This window comes from Microtus oregoni, unplaced genomic scaffold (assembly GCF_018167655.1).
Source record: "Microtus oregoni isolate MIOR12 unplaced genomic scaffold, Mior012 000004F_ref0000308, whole genome shotgun sequence".
Classification (NCBI taxonomy): Eukaryota; Metazoa; Chordata; class Mammalia; order Rodentia; family Cricetidae; genus Microtus; species Microtus oregoni.
Genome location: NW_024543063.1, coordinates 19,023,294 through 19,046,356, shown reverse-complemented (window position 1 = coordinate 19,046,356; position 23,063 = coordinate 19,023,294). Strand labels below are relative to the sequence as shown.

Here is a 23,063-nt window from a genome sequence, read left to right as displayed (position 1 = left end):
TCCCGTTACTCCCATCCCCAATAGGCCCAATGATCACTGTTCAACCTGTGGGAAACTGGTGTGGTGTGGATGGTCCACAATTCTGTTTTTCTTAACTTGAATAAAATATCCTGTCATCTTCCCTTGCTGCTGGATATCCCATTTTCAATGCTCAGGGAAGCTGCTCATTATCACGTTCCCTTTGTACTGGATGCTTGCACCTTTGAGGTTGCTCTGGCTCCTCAGTCTCTTCAGCTTTCCCACAGTGATTTCTAAATTTGGGCATACAAGTGCCTTCCCAAAGGTAATGGGCTGCCATCTTGGGGTTTTGAGTGACAGTTTTTGAGCACACCATTGTAGTATTGCCAGAGTTTCATAATAGCCCCGAATGGAGTATGACAAAGGTTTGTCTATTTGGGAATAAACTCACAATAGAGGCAGCGACCTGCAGTTCACTGTGTGCTCTGGGAAATGGGAACCGGGAACCGAGTCCAACAGAAAAAAGGGGCTGCACATGCTTTTTGTCTGCACTTATATATACTACATGAGCCCACGCCCAAAGTGGGCCAGTATCTTAAAGGCTATTGACTGCAGGAGTTCCTACAGCACACCATGCTGACCACCATTCTAGGCGCCACGCTGTGAGAATTAAACCATTGACGTGAGATGAAACCCAATAAGGAAACACTGAAAGGACACCGTGGCTTCTTAACCTTAAAAACCGTACTGATAGCATCCGATTTGTATGCTGTTTTGGTTAGTTGCTCTTCACTTACCTTGGGTATAAATAAAACATCAATTGGCTGTGTTTGATTTTAAATTGGGCTTTGATTTTCTAAAGAATAGCATTAGAAACAAAGAGTGACATGGTTGGTTATGGAAGATCTTAGAGTTGGTGTAGGTCAGTGGTTCTCAACCTGTGGGTCACAACCCCTCGAGGGTCAAATGGCCTTTTCACAGGGGTCACATATCAGATAACCTGCATACGAAATACTTACATTATCATTCATAACAGTAGCAAAATTAAAGTTATGAAGTAGCAATGAAATAATTTTATCGTGGGGGTCACCACCATGTAAGGAACTATGTTAAAGAGTCACAACATTGAGAACCACTGGTTGTCTTTATTGAGTATCAACGATTTATAAAAGAAGATGTTTTTCTTATTGACTGGGGTTGATATAATTACTTGCATCTGGCAACAACACAGGGGTCACAGAACAAACTGGGTCTGTGCTATATGTAGCCATTATGAAAATTTTTAATGATGAACATGTTCTAATTTAATCACCGGTGAGTAGACTGTAGTAACAGAGATGCCTTCTTACTTTGGCTCCTAAATGTAATTGCTTATATAGCTGGAGGTGTAGATTTATTTCAGTTTCACATGCAAAAATGTTTGGATATTCAGAGACTATTCCTGTACCATACTTATTCTAGCATGATGTTTCTTTTAGTTTTTATTAGTTTTGTTTGATACAGTGTCTCACTATGTAGCACCGTCTGTCCCAGAACTCTGATCATTCTTACTTAGCCTTCTACTCATCTTTGACTTCGTCTTTTAGATGTATGGTGAGAAATTATTGCTTCCACTGTAGTTTAGTCTGGCCTTGAACTGGCCGACCTCCTGAGTTGGCCTTATTAGCTTAGATTATAGACCAGCACCCCATTTTCACTTGCTATGGCCCTCCTGCTTCTGCCCTTTTGGTGGTTGCACTACTGATGTGCTCCATAGAGCCTGGGTCAGAACTGTTAATGGGGGAATGGAATAGAAATTCCAGAAGAATTGGATGCAATGATGCACACTTATTATTCTAGTCCTGTGGATGTAGAGGCAACCTGGCCAGGGTACCAGTAACAAAGCAGAACAAATGCTCCTACCAGAAATAATGGGTGAACTGTTGACAATTAATTTTACACTGTGGGTGAACATGTCTGAGAGGAGATGAAGGGCAAGGTCTACATAAAATCAGCCTTTGCTGCATTTGAGATTTGTGTGGTTTTTAATGCTGAAATGCTGTTATTTCTTTCGTGCAATGCCACGTACCACCTATTAGTAGAAATTGCAATTATAGTCATGATTTTTAAAAAGATGAAATCCATTACTAGAAAATTTAAAAGGCAAAGACTTTTGATGACTTTTTAAATTTTTATTTATTCTATTATTTTTAAGACAGTGCTCTGTGTAGCCCTAGCTGCCCTGAAATTGACTCTGTAAACTAACCAAGTTGACCTTGAATTAACAGAGATCTGCCCTCCTCCGGCTCCCTGAGTGCTGGAATTAAAGGTGTGTGCCACCACTACCCAGATGCTGCTGATAATTTTTGCAGTGTACATTATTAGAAAGCACATTTTTTAGTGGTGGTAGTGCATACCTGTGATCCCAGCACTTAGGAGGCAGAGCAGGACCTCTGCGTTCAAGGCCAGCCTGATCTACAGCATGAGTTATAGGACAGTCAGAGCTACACTGAGAAACCATCTAAATAAAGCAAAAAGAGAAAACAAAAACAAAAATAAATAAAAAACAATCAAACAAAACAAAACCAAAAACCCAAAGGACGTATTGGAAAACGTTTTGTGTGTGTGTGTGTGTGTGTGTGTGTGTGTGTGAACCAATGCGTTTTTTGGGGTTTCTTCTAGGAGTGTGGGTAAAGAGGTGGAAGTGACTCATACAGCAGCATTGCTAAAAACCCACACCAGAACACATGGCAGCTCCCAAAAGCTAGAAGCCTGAAGTACAATGCACAGTCTCAGCTGGCAAATAATACTAATTTCCCCACGCAGTTGAACTAGTTGAGACCCTTCATTTAAACACTTATGTTTAGGTGTTTTCTTGGAAAAGACTGAGATACCCACATTCTTTTTTTTTTTTTTTTTTTTTTTGGTTTTTTCGAGACAGGGTTTCTCTGTGGTTTTGGAGCCTGTCCTGGAACTAGCTCTTGTAGACCAGGCTGGTCTCGAACTCACAGAGATCCACCCACCTCTGCCTCCCGAGTGCTGGGATTAAAGGCGTGCACCACCACCGCCCGGCGAGATACCCACATTCTAATACAGTTTTTTTTTTGTTGTTGTTGTTTGTTTTGTTTTGTTTTTGTGGGCAGATTGCTCCAGCAAGGTGGTAAGAAGAAACAGAAGTTCAACTCTTGTCTTTGCGAGGTGGTGTCTGGCAGTGAGCACAACCTAGACCCTCCATCTGGTTACTTAACTAACTTTTCTTTCCCTTCTGTGTACCTCAGTTCTCACATCTATAAAACATGGATTCAGAGCGAATGATTTCAGAGGTGTTTGTTTTCTATTCTAAACCTTGCTGGAAGACAATCTTCATATCCCAAAGGATTTTGAGATGTGACGTGGTCAGAGCTCTAAGTCTGTCACCATGACTCTTTCTTCCCTTTGGTTTGTCATTGGCTCTCCTTTCTTCCCTACTCAGAAAATTAGTCCCTGTGCTCGGGACTCTTGATACATACTCTTGGCCATTCTCTGCCTCTTTCACTCGTGACCAGCCAACCAAGTCCCATTGTTCTGCTACTCACATAGGTTAGAATCCCCACAGTACTCTGATCCTCACTGGCTCCTCCATTTTTTTTTTTTTTTTTTTTTACTTCTTCCTTGCCTAAAGTTCAAACCCCTGACAAGACCCTTTTGGAATCTGCCCATCTTCTCTTCTGCCTGCCATATACTCTGCCCCATCCTTTGCAGGTGCATGTGCTCTCCGTCTCTCCCTGTCTCCTTTGTATGCTGTTTCCTCCGCTCATTCTCACTTGGCCTTCATACCGACCTCCTTCCCACTTGACTAATACATCTTTCCCCCTCTCTAGTCTTAGATTGACAGTCATTTACTTCTTGATATCCCAGGCTGTGTTTGATATCATCCCCTTCTCACCTAAGTTAGGATTGCAGGACTGCATTACCAGGCCTGGCTGTCATTTACTTCCTTATAAGTTACCTCAGTTTTCAGACATGGTCACCTACCTCCTCTTCCAATAACTCCCTGCACCGCTGCCTTGACATACCGTGCTTGGATGTGATTCAGAACATAGAAATGTTTGCCTCTTCCCATTAGAATTTTGTCCAACCTGTTTTTAGTAGTATTCTTATCTCATGGTTTAGTACCCAGGGTATAGCAGACATTCAGTAAATACTTGCTTTGTATATCTCTAGTTGTCATGGAACTTCCTCTGTAGATAGGTTGGCCTCAAACTCAGAGATTCACCACCTGGATTAAAGGTGTGCACCGCCCGCCAAGAATTTTTAAAACAGAACAAAAGTTCAAAGCGAGAGACAGACTTTGATTAGTCTGGTAGACTGCTGTAGCCAAGAAGCATGAGCTAGGTGATACAAGCAACAGAAAGACTGATTCATGGTCTTGCAGGCTAGAAGTCCAGGATAAGGTATGATCAGGGTTGACTCCTAGAAACCAAGAGAAGCTGCTGCGCCCTTCTCCTGGGACCTTATGGTTTGCTGACAGCCTTTTGTATCACCACAATCTGCCTTTATCTTCACATGACAGTGTGCAAGTATGTTTCTGGGTCCAAACTCTTAGGTTTATGAGTCCACCAGTCATACAGGATGGTAGTCCACAATCTTATCAACATGCCTTCATTTTAACTGATTTTTCTCAGCTGCAAGTCTGATCCTATAGAAGGTAACATTATTAGGTTCTAGAGTTTAGAACTCTAACGTAAATTTTTGAGTGATGGGATCCCATCCACTGGAGGCTTGTTCTGTCTTTTGGTATTCCCTCCCTCCCTCCCTTCCTCCCTCCCTCATTCCCTCCCTCCCTCCCTCCCTCCTTCCCTCCCTCCCTCCCTCCTTCCCTCCCTCCCTCCCTCCCTCCCTCTCTCCCTCCTTCCCTCCCTCCCATTTTTCACTTCCTTGAAGTCTGAGGATTCTTACTGTATTACTTACAGTATTCTAATACTGTATAGCTTGAAGTAAAAAGAATTTTTATTGTTTTTGAGATAGGGTCTCATACTACTCATGCTGGCCTTGAATTCATGCCTCCACTCTGAAGTATTAAGATCACAGGTGTCCACTACTGTGCCTGACCAAATCTGTCTGTCTGGCTGTCTGTCTACCTCCCTTCCCCCTCTCTCTGTCTCTGTCTCTGTCTCTCTCTCTCTCTCTCTCTCTCTCTCTCTCTCTCTCTCTCTCTGTCTCTCTCTCTTTCATGATTTTGAAGCTTCTCATTTGAGAAAGTGCCTGCCTATCCTAACTTACTTTCTTTTTTTTTCCTTTGTTCCTCCCCTTCAATAAATGTTATTGTGCCATATAGGTGGATGATTAACACTTTCTTTTTTTTTTTTTGATTTTTGAGACAGGGTTTCTCTATGGCTTTGGAGCCTGTCCTGGAACTAGCTCTGTAGACCAGGCTGGTCTCGAACTCACAGAGATCCGCCTGCCTCTGCCTCCCGAGTGCTGGGATTAAAGATTAACACTTTCTTGAGAAATTTTCTTCACAGGGAGAACTTTAAAGTTTTACACAATTGACCATCAGGTGATTCTTAGTGGCCAGTCTTTTAATTTGCATATCACTCCTGGCTGACACACACCCAACATATAACCCACGTTTGTGTCATTGCACCAGCGCCCACCCTGCCTTCTATCTGTTTTCAGTCTTCCTCCTCAAGCTCCACTTGCCTCCTTCACTGAGCATTCTTCTGTTATAAACAGGTATCTCTGCCACCAGATGGTGTGCAAGGACCGGGAAAGCTTTGAATACGTGAGCCAGTGTGGCCGCCTTTCTGCATCTTATTTCACGGCAAAGGATAAAGATGAGATTCTGAGATATAATCTATTCATGGACATTTTTTTCTCTTTTCATTGCAATATTGAGAGGAAATAATCTATAAAGTTTGTTGGGCAAATATGACTTGGAGAACCTGGTCCCAGAAACTGACAATAATATGGAGATGTGGAAGCAGGATTCTAGAGCTAACAGAGCAAGCACTTCTTCAAATGAGTAACTTTAAAACCATAAAAAGCAAATCTTTTGATCTCATTGAAGTGAGAACCTTCAGCCGTCATTAACAAAATGTTTGTACTATGTGTATATGTGTGCATATGTTAGCTTGAGCACTCATGTGCTATGCCTGTGTGTGGAGATCAGGGGACAACCTCTGATGTCAGTTCTTACCTATACCTTGTTTGACACAGGTTTCTTGTTTGCCACTATGTAGATCAACTAGTTGGTTGGCAGACTTCTGGGGGATTCTTCTGTCTCTGCCTCCAGTCTCATGGTAGGGACACTACTGCTTCCAACATCATATGGGCCATAGTCATGTGAAATTAGGTCCTCATGTTGGCCCAGCAAGTGCTTTACCCTCTGAGCTGTCTTGCCAGCCCCCAGCCATCATTTTATTCAGAGTCTTGAAGTGAAACCCATAGGAAAAAGCAGCCCAAAAATCATGTTCACACACAATGAGTTTTATTTAGCATGAGCAGTGTCTTTTTTATTTTGATTATAATTATTCACCAATATAAAAACAATTCTATCATCGTCTAGATGTCAGGCTCCTCAAAGACTTGACAGTAGCACTTGGCACACTTTTCTTGGTGACACATGACTGGGGTTCCTGGAGCGGCTGCCTTCTCTGGGTCTTGTGATTTATGCTGACCATTTGTCTTTTCCTCCCCTTGTTTTATGGCACTGAACCTTTGCTCGCATTTGATATGCCTCTGCCCAACCCATGGTTGGTATTTGAGCATGTGACTTACTTTCGTGCTTCATAGATGATGACCAGAGGTTGGTGTTGGGGGCTGGCACTCCCCTGAGTTCTTCTTCTGTCTCCCGGTTCCTTCTAACCCACTGCTGGTGGAGAGAGTAAATGATTTGCCATAAACGTGGGGTGCAGTGCCAGGAAAGAATCAGCAGGAAAAGTATGAGCTATAATCCAGAAAGACTGCTCTTAATTGTGGATAGAAGACATGAGAACCTGAGAAACACACCTAAAGAAAATAAAGCCAAAGGGAATGGCAAACACCTTGTATGGAACTGGGAGAAGATGAATTAATACACAGAAGGCCTTTGATCAACAGGCTAAAGAAAGAAAGGAACTCAGAATGGGGGGGGGTCGGCAGGCTTGTACTGTTTCTGGCAAAGCTTATGATTTAAATATTGGAAAGGTGACTCATAAGAGGAGGTGGCTGAGGAGACGTGGCAGCGGGTCAGCTAGATAGCCAGTGGTTTGTTCTGGCCTAAAGAATCAGCATTATGGCTTTCTGGAAACCTAAGTAATCGGTGCTGGGGTTTCTCTCTCCTTTTTTCAGTGGAAACTCAATGGAAGTTGAGTTTTTGCTGCTCTGCAGGGTGGAGGGTCAAGATTAAAGGTCAAGACCAAAGGGATGCAGGCTGGGCATCTACTTGCCTTGAGATGATGCTCTATTTCAGCGTTCTCACATGGCCCTTCTTCTGTACACATGTGTTGGAGTGGAGGAGTTAAGCCGAGCATCCGTATGGCATCTCTTCCTCTGTATAGACACCAGTCATATCACATCACAGTACTCTGTTGACTTCATTTAAGTCACACTGGGGGCTAGGGCTTCAATATATGGACTTTCTGGGGTACATTCCATCAGAACGTGAAAACCTATTAGTGAAAAACAGTGGGGTAGTGATGTCGTCATGCCGAGAAGGGAAGACGAGAATATTCTTGTTCACCTCAGGGAATGTACACGAAAGGAACCAACTCCTAGGTGAGTTATCAGATATGGCAAGCATTTTTTGAACTTGCTCTGTGTGTAACTCTGCAGTCAGCGGCTGGCATGTGCTGTGTCATCTCACATTCTCCATGTCACTGACTTTATAGTTTAGAAGACCAAGGGCCAGAAAAGTCAGGAAATTTTCCACGTTTGTTTAACTTGAACATGACAGAGTCAAGGTAGGACGCAAATTCTCAAGCTACTAGTTACCAAAATCTCATTGAGTAACCAACCTGTCGGCGTGTTTTGCCTGCTGCCCCACCCTGGGCAAGGATGTGTCTATGCCTGTTGGTAAATGCCTAGCATGGCCTGACCCCAACTTAAACTGGCCTTTTGATAAGTGCCCGGGCCAACTCTGGTTTAGCCTGTTCATAAATACATAACATATCTGGACCAAACCAGGAAATGTAGTTGAGTCATGCAAGTTTGCTTGGATGGTACGTAACAAATCTAAAAGAACTAAAACACCAATCTGTGAGATACAGCATATGTATCGCAAAAGGCAAATGAGTGAGAAGCCTGTCAGTAAGCTTCCACTTTAAAGGTGTATGTGAATGGCACCTGGGAAACTAGTCTGGCGAATCTCATTTGCACCCAAGCATGTCTGTATCATCTCTAATAAGGATAGATCATGTGAAGCTTATCCAAGGAGTCTTTTAGGAGAGGGTGGGGTGGCTGGAGCCATTTCAGAAATTGCACCATGCTCGCGAAGACACACACAAAGATGACTATGTATAGTGATAGATATGCTAGTCTTCTTGACACACATCCCTTCCACTGGGAGAAAGCTTCCCCGCAGCAAAGGGGCAGGCCTAAGAGGCAGAGCCTGGAAGCAGTCTCATGGCTTGCAGAGCGGACTGAAGGGCAATGGAATTGCTGTTAAGGGGCATCCTCCTGCATGTGAACCGAACACAGACTCTGAACCCACGAGTGTTAGGCACTCAGGCCAGTCCTGGGTACCTCTTTTTGGTGGATCTAGCGGGAAGAGAATGGCCAGATCCTGGCTTTGCAGAGGCTCTCACTTGCACTCAGAGAAGTGCCACACCAGTTCTGACAATTGTGGAGGGACGTGCAAAGCACGTGTGTGTTGTGTTCATTGCACCTGGAGTCATCCCAGTAGTAAGTTTATGATGCCCACTGAAGCCTGGGCTTTTATAGGACAGCAGTTTCAGAAAAGAAAAGGAAAGAGAAAACCAAAGCAAACAGAAAAACCACTACCACCACCACCCAATCCAAACCAAACCAAATCAAACCATAGTATTCTCCAGTCCTTAGAGAAAACCCAAAGTAATTTTATTTTTAAATTTTTTTTACAGTTATTATTAATGTGTGTGTGTGTGTGTGTGTGTGTGTGTGTGAGAGAGAGAGAGAGAGAGAGAGAGAGAGAGAGAGAGAGAGATGGAGGTGTGCTTGTGAATATGAGTATGTGTGTGCCATTACATGTGTGTAGAGGTCAGATGGTAACTTGGGGAGCTGCTTCTGTCCTTCCACCTTGGTGAGGCAGTATCTCTCCTTCTCCATGATGTACACTTCAGGATAACTGCCTTGTGAGCTTCCCCATGATTGTCCTCCCTCTCCTTCCCTCCTCATCATAGGAAACTATCTACCTAGTTTCTGGAGATTGGCTTTACCTGTCAAGCTGTGTACTGGACCATAGAGTAATTTTCTCCTGTGAGTATGTGTGCAGGCCTACTTGCCGTTTTCTCATTCTTAATAGGTCTTTCAGAATTTGAGTTTGTTTTGAGCTAGGAGTCTGAAGTTAGGCGTCACTTAAGGAGCAATGTGCAAAATGATAGGGAAATTAAGAAATTTGCTTCCAGGAGAGGGTGTGGGAGGGTCCACAGTGACTTACTATAATATACTAGGAACGGTCAGCATTAGCAAACTTCCTATCAATCTTTTCTCCTTAAAATTATATATGGCAGAAGGGAGAAGGGGAGCTGCTGGGCAGAGGGTGTAAAGTTTCAGTGGGGATGCGTTGATTCTGAGATCCAAGGCATGGCATGGTCACTATATTTAATAACAATGTATTGTATGCTTGAAAATGGCCAAGGAGGTAGTTCTCAAATGCTCTTCACACACACACACACACACACACACACACACACACACACACACACAATTTTGGGTGATTTTTTACAAAATAGTAATATCACATTTTGTACTTTTTTAACAAATTCATAATGAGTGCACGCATGCACACACACACATGAATTTTCTAACACACACAAAATATTTTTGTCATTTAACTTCAATAAATGTGGAAAAGGCTATGTTAGAAACTTTAAACTTCAGGTAAAAAAATCTTCTAGGTGTAAAACTGGAACATATATCAAATGTGCCCCTAATAATGGAACCTGGTAAAGTAAGGGTTTCCTTGCTGTATGAATGGCTGAAGATTACTTAGCAGATAAGAAAAGGAATAGCTCATAATGGGTAGTCCAGGGTAATCAATGTACTTAAGGATTTTCCTTCTAAACATTTGACATTTGTGTTTAACATAAGAAAGGGACAGTGACAACCTAGCATGTATGTTGGCTATGACTTTTCAAATGACTTTTTAAAAATTTATTTATTTTGTTTTTAAAATTTTGATTATTTTTTTATTTTGTGTGAATGGTATATTGCCTGCATGTATGTCTGTGTACCATGTGTATGCCATATCTCCAACTCTGCTTTTTATTTTTTATTTTTTTGATTCAAGATATATTTTAGGCTAGCTCACAGGCATTTCCAAAGTCTACTACAGTAAAATAATTGCCTCCCCTTTATGAGTGAAGAGTTCATATTTTTAATTGAAAAATTTCACATAATATATTTTGGCCACTAGTAATCTCTAGTGAAGTGCCAGCTCTCATTTCCCTGAAGTTTTCTCCAAGAGGCGGCGCCTTTCAACAATTCAGCGTCCTATATTGCTGTTTTCCTCCATGTTTCTAAGTAGTATCCTTCCATTCCATCAGTTTTCCAGTGTCTCCTGGCTTCCTGTTGTGTTAAAAGTATGTCTGAGCATTTCTTTCTCCTCTGGTCACCCCACCCTACTCGAACACACTCACATGCACAAGCATGTCAGGGTATGCAAGCGTGTAGACAAGCTTTGTCTTTTTCTCTCTCCCCTCCCTTTCCTCCTCTTTTTCTCTTTTCCTCCTTCCCTCCCCTTCTCCTATCCTTAAAACACTTTAAAACCGTGAGATTTTTTTCTTACATTATACTTCCCTTTCCTGTATGGTTTATCATTTTTCCCTGACTGCTTAGTTTGGAATCTATCGGTAGTTTTTCTCTATTGTATCACCAGAAAGGTCTTTTAGATGTCAATCAATCATTTTCCCAAGTCTACCAATAAATAAAATAATCCCCCAACACACACACACACACACACACACACACACACACACACACACACTCCTATGAGCATACAATGGACACCCCTCCTCCCAATACACACACATACACACACACACACACCCATGAGCATACAATGGACACCCCTCCTCCCAACCACTTCCGTACACAGTGGCCAGCTGTGTCACATCATGCTGGCCTTTCCTCTCAATACTGTTTGACTTTGGTTCTGTGTTCTATAGAACACAGCTAACTGCATTTGCTCCTCTATGTCCCAAGAGCCATCTATCCGCCAGGGGATTCTAAGGCAATTTCATTTGAGTTTTCGGATATGCCTATATTATGTGTTGAACACATCCCCCCTCACTCCTCTCCACCCTCTTTTCCTCTCTGCCTCCCCCTTTCCTTTGGCTTCCTTTGTTTCCCTAGACAGCTTTATTTGTTTTCTTTTTCGCTTTTTCCTAGTAGGTTTCATCTTTATCTGTTCACAAGTCTTTAGTTCTTTCCCTTAACTGACTGATTGTGTGTGTGTGTGTGTGTGTGTGTGTGTGTGTGTGTGTGTGTGTGTTAGGGGAATGCAGACTTCCACTCTTCCAGTCTGTAGAGTCTAAGGCTGATTCGGATGTCTGATTCTTTTCATGGAAACCTCTTGTCTTCCTGGAATCGTTAGGCTGCTCACTTTGTCATGAGTGCTCTGGTGTTTCTCGCTGTTGTGCTTTTAAAATTTGTTACACAGCACACTTGGTTGTCTTTGCTAATCTGAAATCTCATCTGTTTAGTTCTGAGGAAAGCTTCAATTTCTTGGTGTTTTTATCTCTCCTGTTAAAGTGTAGAACTCTGTTCTTGTTCCCTTAGTCCAGGAACTCTATCTTCTTGTGACTCTGAGCATGATGTGAGCATAATAATTGAGTATTTGCCTGCATGTGCTCCCTGTGTGTGTGTGTGTGTGTGTGTGTGTGTGTGTGTCTATTGCAAGCAGAGGCCAGAAGACAGTGGTGGGTCTCCTGGAACTGGAGTTACAGATGGCTGTGATGGCTGTGTGCTGCCATGTGGGTTCTGGGAATTGAACCTGAGTCCTCTGGAAGAACAGCAAGTGCTCTTAACCATTGAACCATCTCTCCAGCCACCTTCTGTCTCTTTCTTGTTAGAGGCTTCTAGACTGTCTATTGACCATGAAGTGGGCTGCTGGGGTGTTCATAGGCAGTTCAGAGGTAGAACTGAATGAAGAGATGGGCTCTTTCATAATGCAAAGATATGGGTGGAGGCTTGAAATGTGTTCCTCTCTTACATGAGAATTCATGGATTTGCTGGTTATGACTTCTGTAAACAGAGACTGTTCCTTTGTTTCCAGACCTGAATAGTCACACAGAAACTATATTAATTATGATACTGTTTGGCCAATGACTCAGGCATATTTCTAGCTAGTTCTTACATCTTGAATTAACCCATTTCTATTAATCTGTGTATTGCCACAAGGCTGTGGCTTACCGGAAAAATTCCTGGTCCTTCTCCTTCAGCAGCTACATGGCATATCTTTTACTCCTCTCTCTCTCTCTCTCTCTCTCTCTCTCTCTCTCTCTCTCTCTCTGTCTGTCTCTCTCTCTTACTCTCTCTCCCCCTTTATCTCTGTCTTTCTCTGTCTCTATCTTTCTCTCTCTCTCTCTCTGTTCTGATTTCCCACCTGGCTTTACTCTGCTAAACCATTGGTCCAAACAGCTTTATTCATCAACCAATAAAAGCAACACAAACACAGAAGGGCATCCCACATCAGGCTTCTGTTTAAGTCCAGGAGAGTTGTAGGCAGCTATAAATATCTAAGAGCTCTAGGGTTTGTCAAGCCTCCTGAGTGGTACTATGACCCCCGAGTAGGCTATAGAACAGTGTTTCAGTTAACAATGGGCAGTGGTGCCCTAAGACTATAATCAAGCTAGAATACTGCTGTTGCCTCATGATGTCATAGCTATGACTACATCATGGTACAATGTATTACAAGTCTGTGGTAAAGCTGTGCTAGCTAAGAGCTACTCCAAAGGCATGGCCTTTGCTAAATTTCTGTCTTTCAATAATCTAGTGGGAATGTACTGTGGTGTGTGTGTGTGTGTACCTACATATGTACATGTATGTATGTTCTCATTTAGCTATAGTCCCTGGGGATTCTGCTGGTAGCAAATGCCAACCCTCCTACAGGAAGACTTTCAGCTATTCTCTCTGTATTCAGAACGTTGCCTTATATCTGGCTGTCCCCATTTTGCTAAATATGCCCCACAGGTCACATTTCTGTCTCCTTCCATATTTCAAAGATTGGTTGAAACCTCTGGGCTCCTATTATTTCCCCATCTGTCTCTTACGCTTTGGGGTTTAACACATTTTTTAAACTTCCGTTACTGTCATTTTAATAGCATATTGGGAGGAAGACGCAATAAAAGTCAGTGGTTAATTCAATGCTTATCCTGAAGTTTCCTTGGATTCCTTATCGGCGTTATATGCTCCTAAGGTACAGGCTACAATGTCCATCTGTGTGTTTGGTGTCACGCATCATAAGCTCTGGTAAATACTAGTCAAATGAATTAATGATCTGTACTGACAGGCCTATCAGAAATACAATTGCTTTAGTTATTGATGTGATTATTTCCCTGGAGACTGTCTCTGGTTAATCCTGGAAGGAGGGGAAAGTGCTGACTGCCAGGTAGAGGGCTTTGAACGGACGCCGGTGACTAAAGGATGGCGTTTTCTCCAGCTGGCTTGTCTATTTAACTTGTCAGTACTAAGAAAAAGAGTGGAGCACGTTTTCTAAATCAAAGGAGCCCCCCCCCCTGCTTTTTTTTCCACAAGGGACCTTGGCTATTTGTCCTTATTAGCATTGGAAAGTGTAGCACTTCAACCTGCTGAGTCCCACCCAACAACTGCTTCCAATACTTTGAGAAAAAAATTCTATCTGTAACCTTCTCAGTATCCTACAGTCCACGAGAGTTAAATATTAACAGCAGATGAAAAATGGCTTTTCTGTTAATGCTTCCTTAGTGATCAGCCTTCTGTTTAAACATTTGTTTTGCTTTTGTACTGCATGAATGCCCGCCCCGATGGACTTGGTGTCCTTGTTTGCCTATCCTTCTCCTTCACCACCACTTTGTCATTCTTTGACTCCTTTTTAAGGACACAGCAATAGCAAGAAGTTCATTTACATCACCAACCAGTACAAACATATGGCACTGGGACGAAGCTTCAATCCTTACTGTGAGTGATGCTCTGAGCTACTCTTTTTTTTTTTATTTTGCTTCACTTACTTTTTATTTTTTTTAAATTTATTTATTTATTAAAGATTTCTGCCTCCTCCCCTCCACTGCCTCCCATTTCCCTCCCCCTCCCCCGATCAACTCCCCCTCCCTCATCAGCCCGAAGAGCAATCAGGGTTCCCTGACCTGTGGGAAGTCCAAGGACCACCCACCTCCATCCAGGTCTAGTAAGGTGAGCATCCAAACTGCCTAGGCTCCCCCAAAGCCAGTACGTGCAGTAGGATCAAAAACCCACTGCCATTGTTCTTGAGTTCTCAGTAGTCCACATTGTCCGCTATGTTCAGCAAGTCCGGTTTTATCCCATGCTTTTTCAGACCCAGGACAGCTGGCCTTGGTGAGTTCCTGATAAAACATCCTCATTGTCTCAGTGTGTGGGTGCACCCCTCGCGGTCCTGAGTTCCTCGCTCGTGCTCTCTCTCCTTCTGCTCCTGATTTGGACCTTGAGATTTCAGTCCGGTGCTGAGCTTCTCTTCTGTTTGGCTGTCTCACTAAAACATGGTGATGGGAACCCATCCATTTTGTTTTGTGTGTTTTACACCCTACTGTACTGTTACCTGCTATTGCAAAACCACTGCTTTTGTGAACGTCACACACATCTCCTCACTCCCCCAGCTTCATTTCATCCCTGGAATTCCCTAACATTGCCCTGAAATGGAAAGGAAGATTATTAGGTTTTTCTACTGCAACTAAGGCAACAATGATGGATTTTGTAGATGCCCTCCCCGGCCTGAGCTGGTGTCTTCATCCTTATGCATGCCCAGCTTAGCCATGTGGTTAAGAGACAGCCTGGTTAGACAGTTTTCTGTTTTGAAACATTTAATATTTTACAGCCTTTTAAGGTTCATAGCACAGGTGAGCATACCATAAAAAGGCATCCTGTAGACACAGCCTCTCTCATTATCAATATCCTATGCCAGATGGCACCTCTGTTACAATTATGAACCTGTATTGATTCTTTATTGCCACCTACATCCACAGTGTATATTAAAGTCCACTTTGGTGTTGAGCATTGTATCTGTTTGTGTAAATACAGAATGACATGTTTCTGCCATAATAATACCACGGCAAGCATTTTTACTACCCCAACAGTCATGTCTGCCTTTCCTGTCCTCCATGCACTGACTTACTCAGTGAGTCACTCAGTACTGCTACTGGCTGCCCCTCATGGGGTACCATGCTGTGGGACAGAGAGAACCTCATCACTCAATGTTAGGCTTTGGATAGAACGCTGACTGGTTTTTATTGAACCCACTAAGATATTTTATTACACGTTTTATAATGATAGCATCATATATGTGAATTTTAGAAAATTCAGTGAATTATGAAGAAAAAAAAATAACATTTTCTGTGAAATAAAATCTCATTATTCCAAGACAACTGCTATTAATAGTTAGTGTGCTTTCCTTCATATAATTTCCTTGCAAGTATAATCCATTTGGGGTATAATATTACATATCCAACTTCATGTTTTTGCAACTTATCAGAATTATTATTTTATTGAAACTGGTTAATAAATATCACCCAAGACCTTATCTATTTTTAGGTAGTAAGGGATTTTCCTGGGTTGAGTGTGTTAGTACAGTGAATATCTGATTCTGAACATTTATCTACATTTTTGCTTGCTTTTTGCTTTTTTGAGGCAGATTCTCATTATGTAGCCCAGGTTAGCCTGCAGCTGTTGATCCTCCTGTATCTGCCTCTTTAGAGTTGGGATTGCAGGCATACATCATATGCAGTTTTGTTTACTTCCATTTAAAGGGGGGTCTTCTAAAAGTAGACTCCTGGCTTCTTGATACTGCTGAGTCGCTTTTACTGAAGGTCAGGGATTTTCATAGGTGGAAAGAGAAATCACCACACATACAGAGTTCCAGAAAATGTGACATAGACGGGCAATGTAGAAACAATGACACACGCTTCCTAGGACATAAGAAAAGGTTAAACGTCAAGGACTAAGGAAGATGGGGGAAACACACTGGGTTAGGGGTGAGTGTGAGGGTGTGGAGGGAGGTGAGGGAATCCTCAGATTAGCCTTCATCTCTCCAGCTTTAGGGAGTGAGAATGATAGAGGGACTGTGAGGCCAAGGTGATGAGTTGGAATAACTGAGATGGGAAGAAGGGGAGGTGGTTGCGAGTGCTTTAGGTTAAGAAGTACGTGGAAAGTTTCCAGCCACCAGGGGTTCATGAGTTGGCTTATCAGACAGCCATGGCAGTAACAGTCTGGGAAGTTCTCTGTGATTTTCCTCAGGGGTGTCTGGCACCTCTAAATAGAAGAAAGATAGGAATGGATGGGCTGACCTGGGCTGGGACTTTGCAGAGTTGCTGTAAAGATAGATCAGAGGAACATGTTCTGAGCATTTATATTTGTGGCTCACATCCTGAAATATAGCATAGTCCCAAGAATGTGGTGCTCAGGGTGCAGAGGTGCTGGGGGCAGGGGAAGGTCTCTGGTTGTCTCTTATCTTGTAAGCTGATTATGGGTCCATTTCATATATTGAGGTTAAGAGCTGGTAATGTTGCAAATGTTGGGAACCAGTGCTGCTATTTGAAGCCTTTTCTGTACATAATAAACTAGAAGTAAGATGGCAACAGTAGTCCAAAGTAATAGAACAGATGGATTGGCGCTAGTCTGGTTTGCGTTTCTGTCAGAGGCCTGGTGGTGCCTTCTCCCTGAATGGTGGTCTATAACAAGGAAAAAAACAAACTATCCAAGTTCTGGGTTTGCCCAATGAGGTCAAGTCTTACTCTAGTGGATGCTGAAGACAAGGAATGCTTGATCCATCTGACAGTTCACCTCTGCATTTGACAGACCATCTGTGCCCAAACTAGACCCCTCAAAATGGGACCAATAAAGTGGCCTGTCCTGAGAAGAGGGTGACAGTTCTGGGTGGACACAGGGGGCAACCCAGACTTAGCTTTTGGGTCAAATGTATAATAAGACCATAACCCTGCTCGACACCCTATAGATTTTAACAGAGTTGGTGTTACTATCTCTCCCTTTTCTTTCCTGTTAGTGGCATTATCTGTGGTGATGGTGGTGGGGTATTAAGCATTGCTTTCTGAAGACACAAGTTTGTTTTGGGCATCAAATCCAAGTTTACTCTAATAATGAAAAAAGAAACACTTTCATTTTTTTTTGCTACTCAAAATAATGCTAATACAAGACTGTATTTGATTAACTTCTTGAAATGAACTTGTCAAATGTGCCCTGAATGACTACACCAATAAATTAGATAAAATTAATTGTAGGAGGTAATCAGCTTGTGAAATCATTACAATCCATGCTGCTAGCTTGCCCAACCTATGAAATTAAATCTGAGGAGGTAACTGGTTCCCCAGCAGAAATCACGAAACTTGCCAGGACTGAGTCTTCTAACAATGACTTATTTTAGCTATTTGATGTGGGAGTGTCATATATCAATCTGTTGCTTTCATTGGTTAATTAATAAAGAAACTGCTTGGCCTGATAGGTTAGAACATAGGTGGGTGGAGTAAACAGAACAGAATGCTGGGAGGAAGAGGAAGTGAGGCAGATGCCATGCCTCTCCTCTCCAGGGCAGGCGCGATGAAGCTCCAGCCCAAGATGGACATACGCTAGAATCTTCCTGGTGGGTCACCACCTCGTGGTGCTACACACATTAGTGGAGGTGGGTTGATAAGGATGTGAGAGTTGGCCAGTAGGAGGCTGGAGCTAATGGGCCAAGCAGTGCTTATATGAATACAGTTTGTGTGTTGTTATTTCGGGGTATAAGCTGGGTGGCAGGAAGCGGCCCGCCGCTCCTTTCTACAGCTATTGAGTGAACTTGAACTGATTCCATTGTATCATATTTCACATGAACGTGTGTGTGTGTGTGCATGTTCTTTTTATCCTTTCTCTTTAGATTCCTTGACTGGTTTTTCAAGTGCTCTTTCTTCATTGTTCTAGATTATCGATGTTCATGTCATATTAGCATGGACATCTCATTCTGATGTCCTTTTTTGCAGAAAGGAGAAGGTGGAAAGGAAGCCACCAGTCTCACAGAGAACCCAGAACTAGTCTGGGTTGACAGAGTAACATTTAGTCTATGGAGAGTTCCAAGGGACTCTCTAGAGTGAGACCTGTAAATATACAAGGAGTGGACAGCAGGGTCAGTGTTTCTTCTGGAAGGAAATGGTTGAGAAGCTTGCAGCACCATCTTAAGTAGCTGAAGAGTTTATTACTTAAGGTTACTGAGGCTGTGTCTTTTTGTGCTCTGGGATAAAGTCAAGAGAAACTTCAGGTGAGGCAGAAGAGATTTAGGTTAGATAGGAAGAAAACAGTATTTCTAATGGGAAATGAAAGCAAACACCCTCTGAATTCGTAGATTTAATCCCTCTAGCAGAAATCTGGCCACTCATCTGGTGGTAATCACAGACTGAGCCTTGTTCTTGAGATCCTGAGTTCTGTGCAATTTTGATTTTTTTTTTTAAATTTTAGAGCCATTCAGTTTTCTATTATTATTAGGATGGTATTCTAGTTTGATTTCTGTCTCTGTGAGAAAACACAATGACCAACACCGACTTGGAGGAGGAGTTTATTTCAGTTTACATTTCCATCTCACAGTGCATCACTGAGGGAAGTCAGAGCAGGAATACAGGACAGGAAGCATGGAATGCTGTGTACCAGCTCATTCACTGGCTGGGCTAGGAAGCATGGAATGCTGTGTACCAGCTCGTTCACTGGCTGGGCTAGGAAGCATGGAATGCTGTGTACCAGCTCGTTCACTGGCTGGGCTAGCTTTTTTATACACCCCAGGCCTGTCTAGGAATGGCGTTTCCACAGAAGAGCAGGGCCTCCACCATCAACCATCAATCAAGACACATTCTCTCTAGGCAGTGGTGTGGCACATCTTTAATCTCAGTGCTCTGACAGCAGAGGCAAAAGGATCTCTATATGTTCAAGGCCAGCCTAGACTACAGAATGAGTTCTAGGACAGCCAGGGCTGTTCCATAGAGAAACCCTGACTTGAAAAACTAAAGCAAAAGAAAACAAACAAATAAACAGAAAACAAAACAACAGCAACGAAAGACACTTTCTCACAGACATGCTGTAGGGCGGTCAAGTTGAGGTTACTCTTCAGATGAGATTTGCTCTTCCCAGGTGGCACGAGATTGTGTCAAGTTGACAATGAAACCATCCAGGATAGGAGGCAAAGTACCCATCTCAGTATGATTGCTGGGAAACAGTCACTGTGTTCTGTTCCTGAATCATTTAGACCTGTCTAACAGCAAATAGAATTTAAGGCAATGCAGCATTCTTTTCTTCTTTTTTCCTACCATGTGAGTCCTGGGGATGGAGCTCAGGTCGCCAGGGACAGTGGGAAGTGTGCCATCTAACTGCAGTGCTCAAGAACATTCCAGGTTTAGGAAGCGCTTTCCTGAAGCAGCTTATTGAGCAGGAGTTTTAAGTTGTTTTCTTGCCTTGTGCTGTCTGTGTGACTAGGAGCTTGTGGTCACTCTTAAAAAAAAAAAAAACTACATTAGCTCTACTTAACAAAATAAATAAATAAAAGGCCACAACCAAAACTCTGTCCCTGGAACCCTCTTAGAGGTAGAAGGACAAAATCAACTCCAGTTGTCTGTCTTCCATAGCTGTCCTCTACCAGCAGCCAAACACACACATACACACACACACACACGCACACACACACACAAGCATGCATACTCACACACACAAGTACGCACACACACACAAGCATGCATACACACACAAGCATGCAAACACACACACAAGTACGCACACACACACACAAGCATGCATACACACACAAGCACGCACACACACTGAGACAAGATAGAGACACAGAGGCAGAGACAGCAAGACAGAGAGAACCATGCACATATACACTAATAACAAATAAAATTAATTACAAAAAGAAGCCCCTATTCTGTAAGTTAGAGGACCTTCCCAGGAAAGATCCTGGTGTCCCTTCACCTCACGTATCACCACCTACCAAGCTGTTAGGGTCTGTGCCATGGCATTAAGAGAGAAACCTCTTTGGCAAAAAGAAGAGACTATTTGTTTTTCGTTTTTGTCTTTTTTAGACTATAGTTATTCTTCGTTTACAGCATGTATCGTTCCACTCACAAAACAATTTATTGAAACAATGCATCTTATTTATATAGATTTATTTTTAGATATATTTATTTTATTTCACATGTAGGTGTGTTTTGCCTTCATATAGTATGTATGTACACCACATGAGTGAGTGTCTGGTGCCCTTAGATTTCAGAAGAGGGCTTTGGATCCCTGGAAATGGAGTTGTAGGTGGTTGTGAGCAACCATGGAGTGCTTGGAAACCAAGCCAGGGTCCTCTGCAAGAGCAACAAGTGTACCTAATCACTGAGTCCTCTCTCCAGTTCTACATATTTGTTTAGTTTTTAATTAATAAAAACAACAACGAAATAAATCATAGACATAAGTAAAGATAAGCCTTTAAGTCTTCTAATATGATGGGCTGGGAAAATCTTTCTGTAAAATAAAGAGTGGATGGCTTCCTGACTGTTTTTGTAAATAAACTCTACCCTACCTCTAAGGTACAGGACTTAGGTTGTCGTCCCTCATTTAAAGTTCTTTTTTTTTTTTTTTTGGCTTTTTGAGACAGGGTTTCTCTGTAGCTTTAGAGTCTATACTGGAACTAGCTTTTGTAGACCAGGCTGGCCTCGAACTCACAGAGATCTGCCTGCCTCTGCCTCCCGAGTACTGGGATTAAAGGAAGGCATACACCACCACCTGACCATTTAAAGTTCTTAAAAGTCGCTAAAATATGAAACTTTATTTTGAATACACATAGCAAAACTGATTTGTAAACAAAATCAAGTTTCTTACTGATAGAACTGGTAACACTTCCTGGTAACTTTCATGGCTAACACCCTTAGAAACTGTTACCCATCTACCATGCTGAGGAGGCCTGAGATAGGTAATAGATAGGTGATAATAGGTGGTAGATAGGTGAGCTAAGCGGTCACACTTAGTTCCTCTCCTCTGGCTGTTTATTGCTCTTTCCCCTTGCTTTCTCTTTATTTAATTTCGTTCTTTTAACATTTACAAAAATTTAAAAGTAAAATATAATTACCTCCTCCTTCCTCTGTCCTCTTTCCATTCCTGTGTTTTCATCGTTGTGATATGGAGCAGAGGCTATAACTCTAAAAATCCTTCAGCTGGTCAAAACATGGTGCTTGTTTGTTTTGCTTTTCGAGGAGGAATTTGCTTCAAAGAGTACCACTACTTCCTTTGATATGTTTTGTGTCTTGATGAATTTTACAATTTTTCAAAGGAATTAAATTCCTTTCAACATGTTCTTCTGGAACAGAAGTAAGGTGTGTGTGTGTGATGTTCCACCTTTGGCTCCCTGGTGGGGGCATGTTAAGATGGGCTCATTCTGTGGTGGGTAAATACCTTTCTGTATACATTCCTAGCTCCACCCAGCCCCAGAACACCCTGATCTGTGCAGTGAGTCACCTGGATGACTAAACCCTGGCCTTCTCTGTGCACTGTTGTTCTAGATACATTTCATCTTGCTCTTCAGTCGACAAGGGAAACTTCGGCTTCAGAAATGGTACACCACGCTCCCTGACAAGGAGAGGAAGAAGATCACCCGGGAGATCATCCAGGCTGTCCTTTCTCGTGGGCACAGGACAAGCAGTTTCATTGACTGGAAGGAGCTGAAACTTGTTTATAAAAGGTGTGAGTAACTTCCCAAGAACCAAACATCTCACTGTGGCTTTGACTCATTTCCCTTCTGACCATTTTAGATTGCAATACCCATCTCGGCAATTTCTGAAATCTCTGATGAGGAGAGTCTAAATATTTGCAGCAATGACAGGGCTTGTAAAGATTCCCCATCTGATTAAAACAGCTTCCACATGCTAGGATTGATTCTAAATACTTAAACTGTACGCTGAATTTGCACGCGCATGCCCAATACTGTTGCGTGAATTACATTCCCGGCATCATTTCAATGACCGTAGATACAGCAGCAAAAGAATGAGACAGACTATGTTCATGTTTTCAAGAAGCAAAATTATTTATTAAGCAATCAACATATATTCAGTTCCAAATGCTATGGGAAAACATAAGTGAATGTGCTGGAAGAATGAGAACCATTTCCAATATTAAAGCTGTCCATATTTGCAGATGGGTAAACTGAGGACACACAGTTTAAGCAATTACTTCCTGGTCACAGTAGTTGAATGGTAATCAGTGGAGCCAGTACTCAAGCCTAGAACTTTCTTCCTTTAAAGCCTTTATTTCTTTTGATACATCTGTTTGAAGTGGCAAGACCATACTATCAAAGCATCCTCATTTATAGACGAGAAATCTGAGGCTTGAGAGGTAAAGGAAGCTTTTCAATGAAGACTCAGGTAATGGATGCCTAAGATAGGGCCTGAACAGAGCCAGCCTGACTTCATGTCCTCTATTAAACTATGGTTTCCAAAACGGAAAATTCACACTGGAAATGCTCTCTTTCCGTGGCATGTAGGGTCTGATAGTTAGTAGAGCCCACTGCTAGGAAGGGCTTTAGCAAAGCAGCTTCTATCGGTTCGGAGATTTGGCATAGAACGAATCACCATGTGAAGCCAGATATGGTAGTGTGTGCCCCTGAGAGCGCTGCTGAAGGCTTGTATATTAAAGGGGGTGATACAAATTGGAAAAGGGCGCGAGCAAGCACCCCAATTATCGCGAACGAAAGGATACCATCCCTCTGATTGTAGCTCTTCAAGGTGAAATTCTGT

At 42.5% G+C, this 23,063-nt stretch overlaps 1 protein-coding gene across 3 annotated transcripts in view; it reads left to right on the top strand.

The window, feature by feature from the left end:
• Ap1s3 (adaptor related protein complex 1 subunit sigma 3) overlaps positions 1 to 23,063 on the top strand; it is a 59,828-nt gene that overhangs the window by 22,334 nt on the left and 14,431 nt on the right. For all 3 annotated transcript variants that reach the window (XR_005974164.1, XM_041650147.1, XM_041650146.1), the window contains exon 2: positions 21,834 to 22,012. Coding sequence is in view for 2 of the 3 variants with exons in the window: in XM_041650147.1 (XP_041506081.1) it covers positions 21,834 to 22,012 (179 nt within the window). In the remaining variant the exon portion in view is untranslated. The remainder of the gene's footprint in view (positions 1 to 21,833; positions 22,013 to 23,063) is intronic.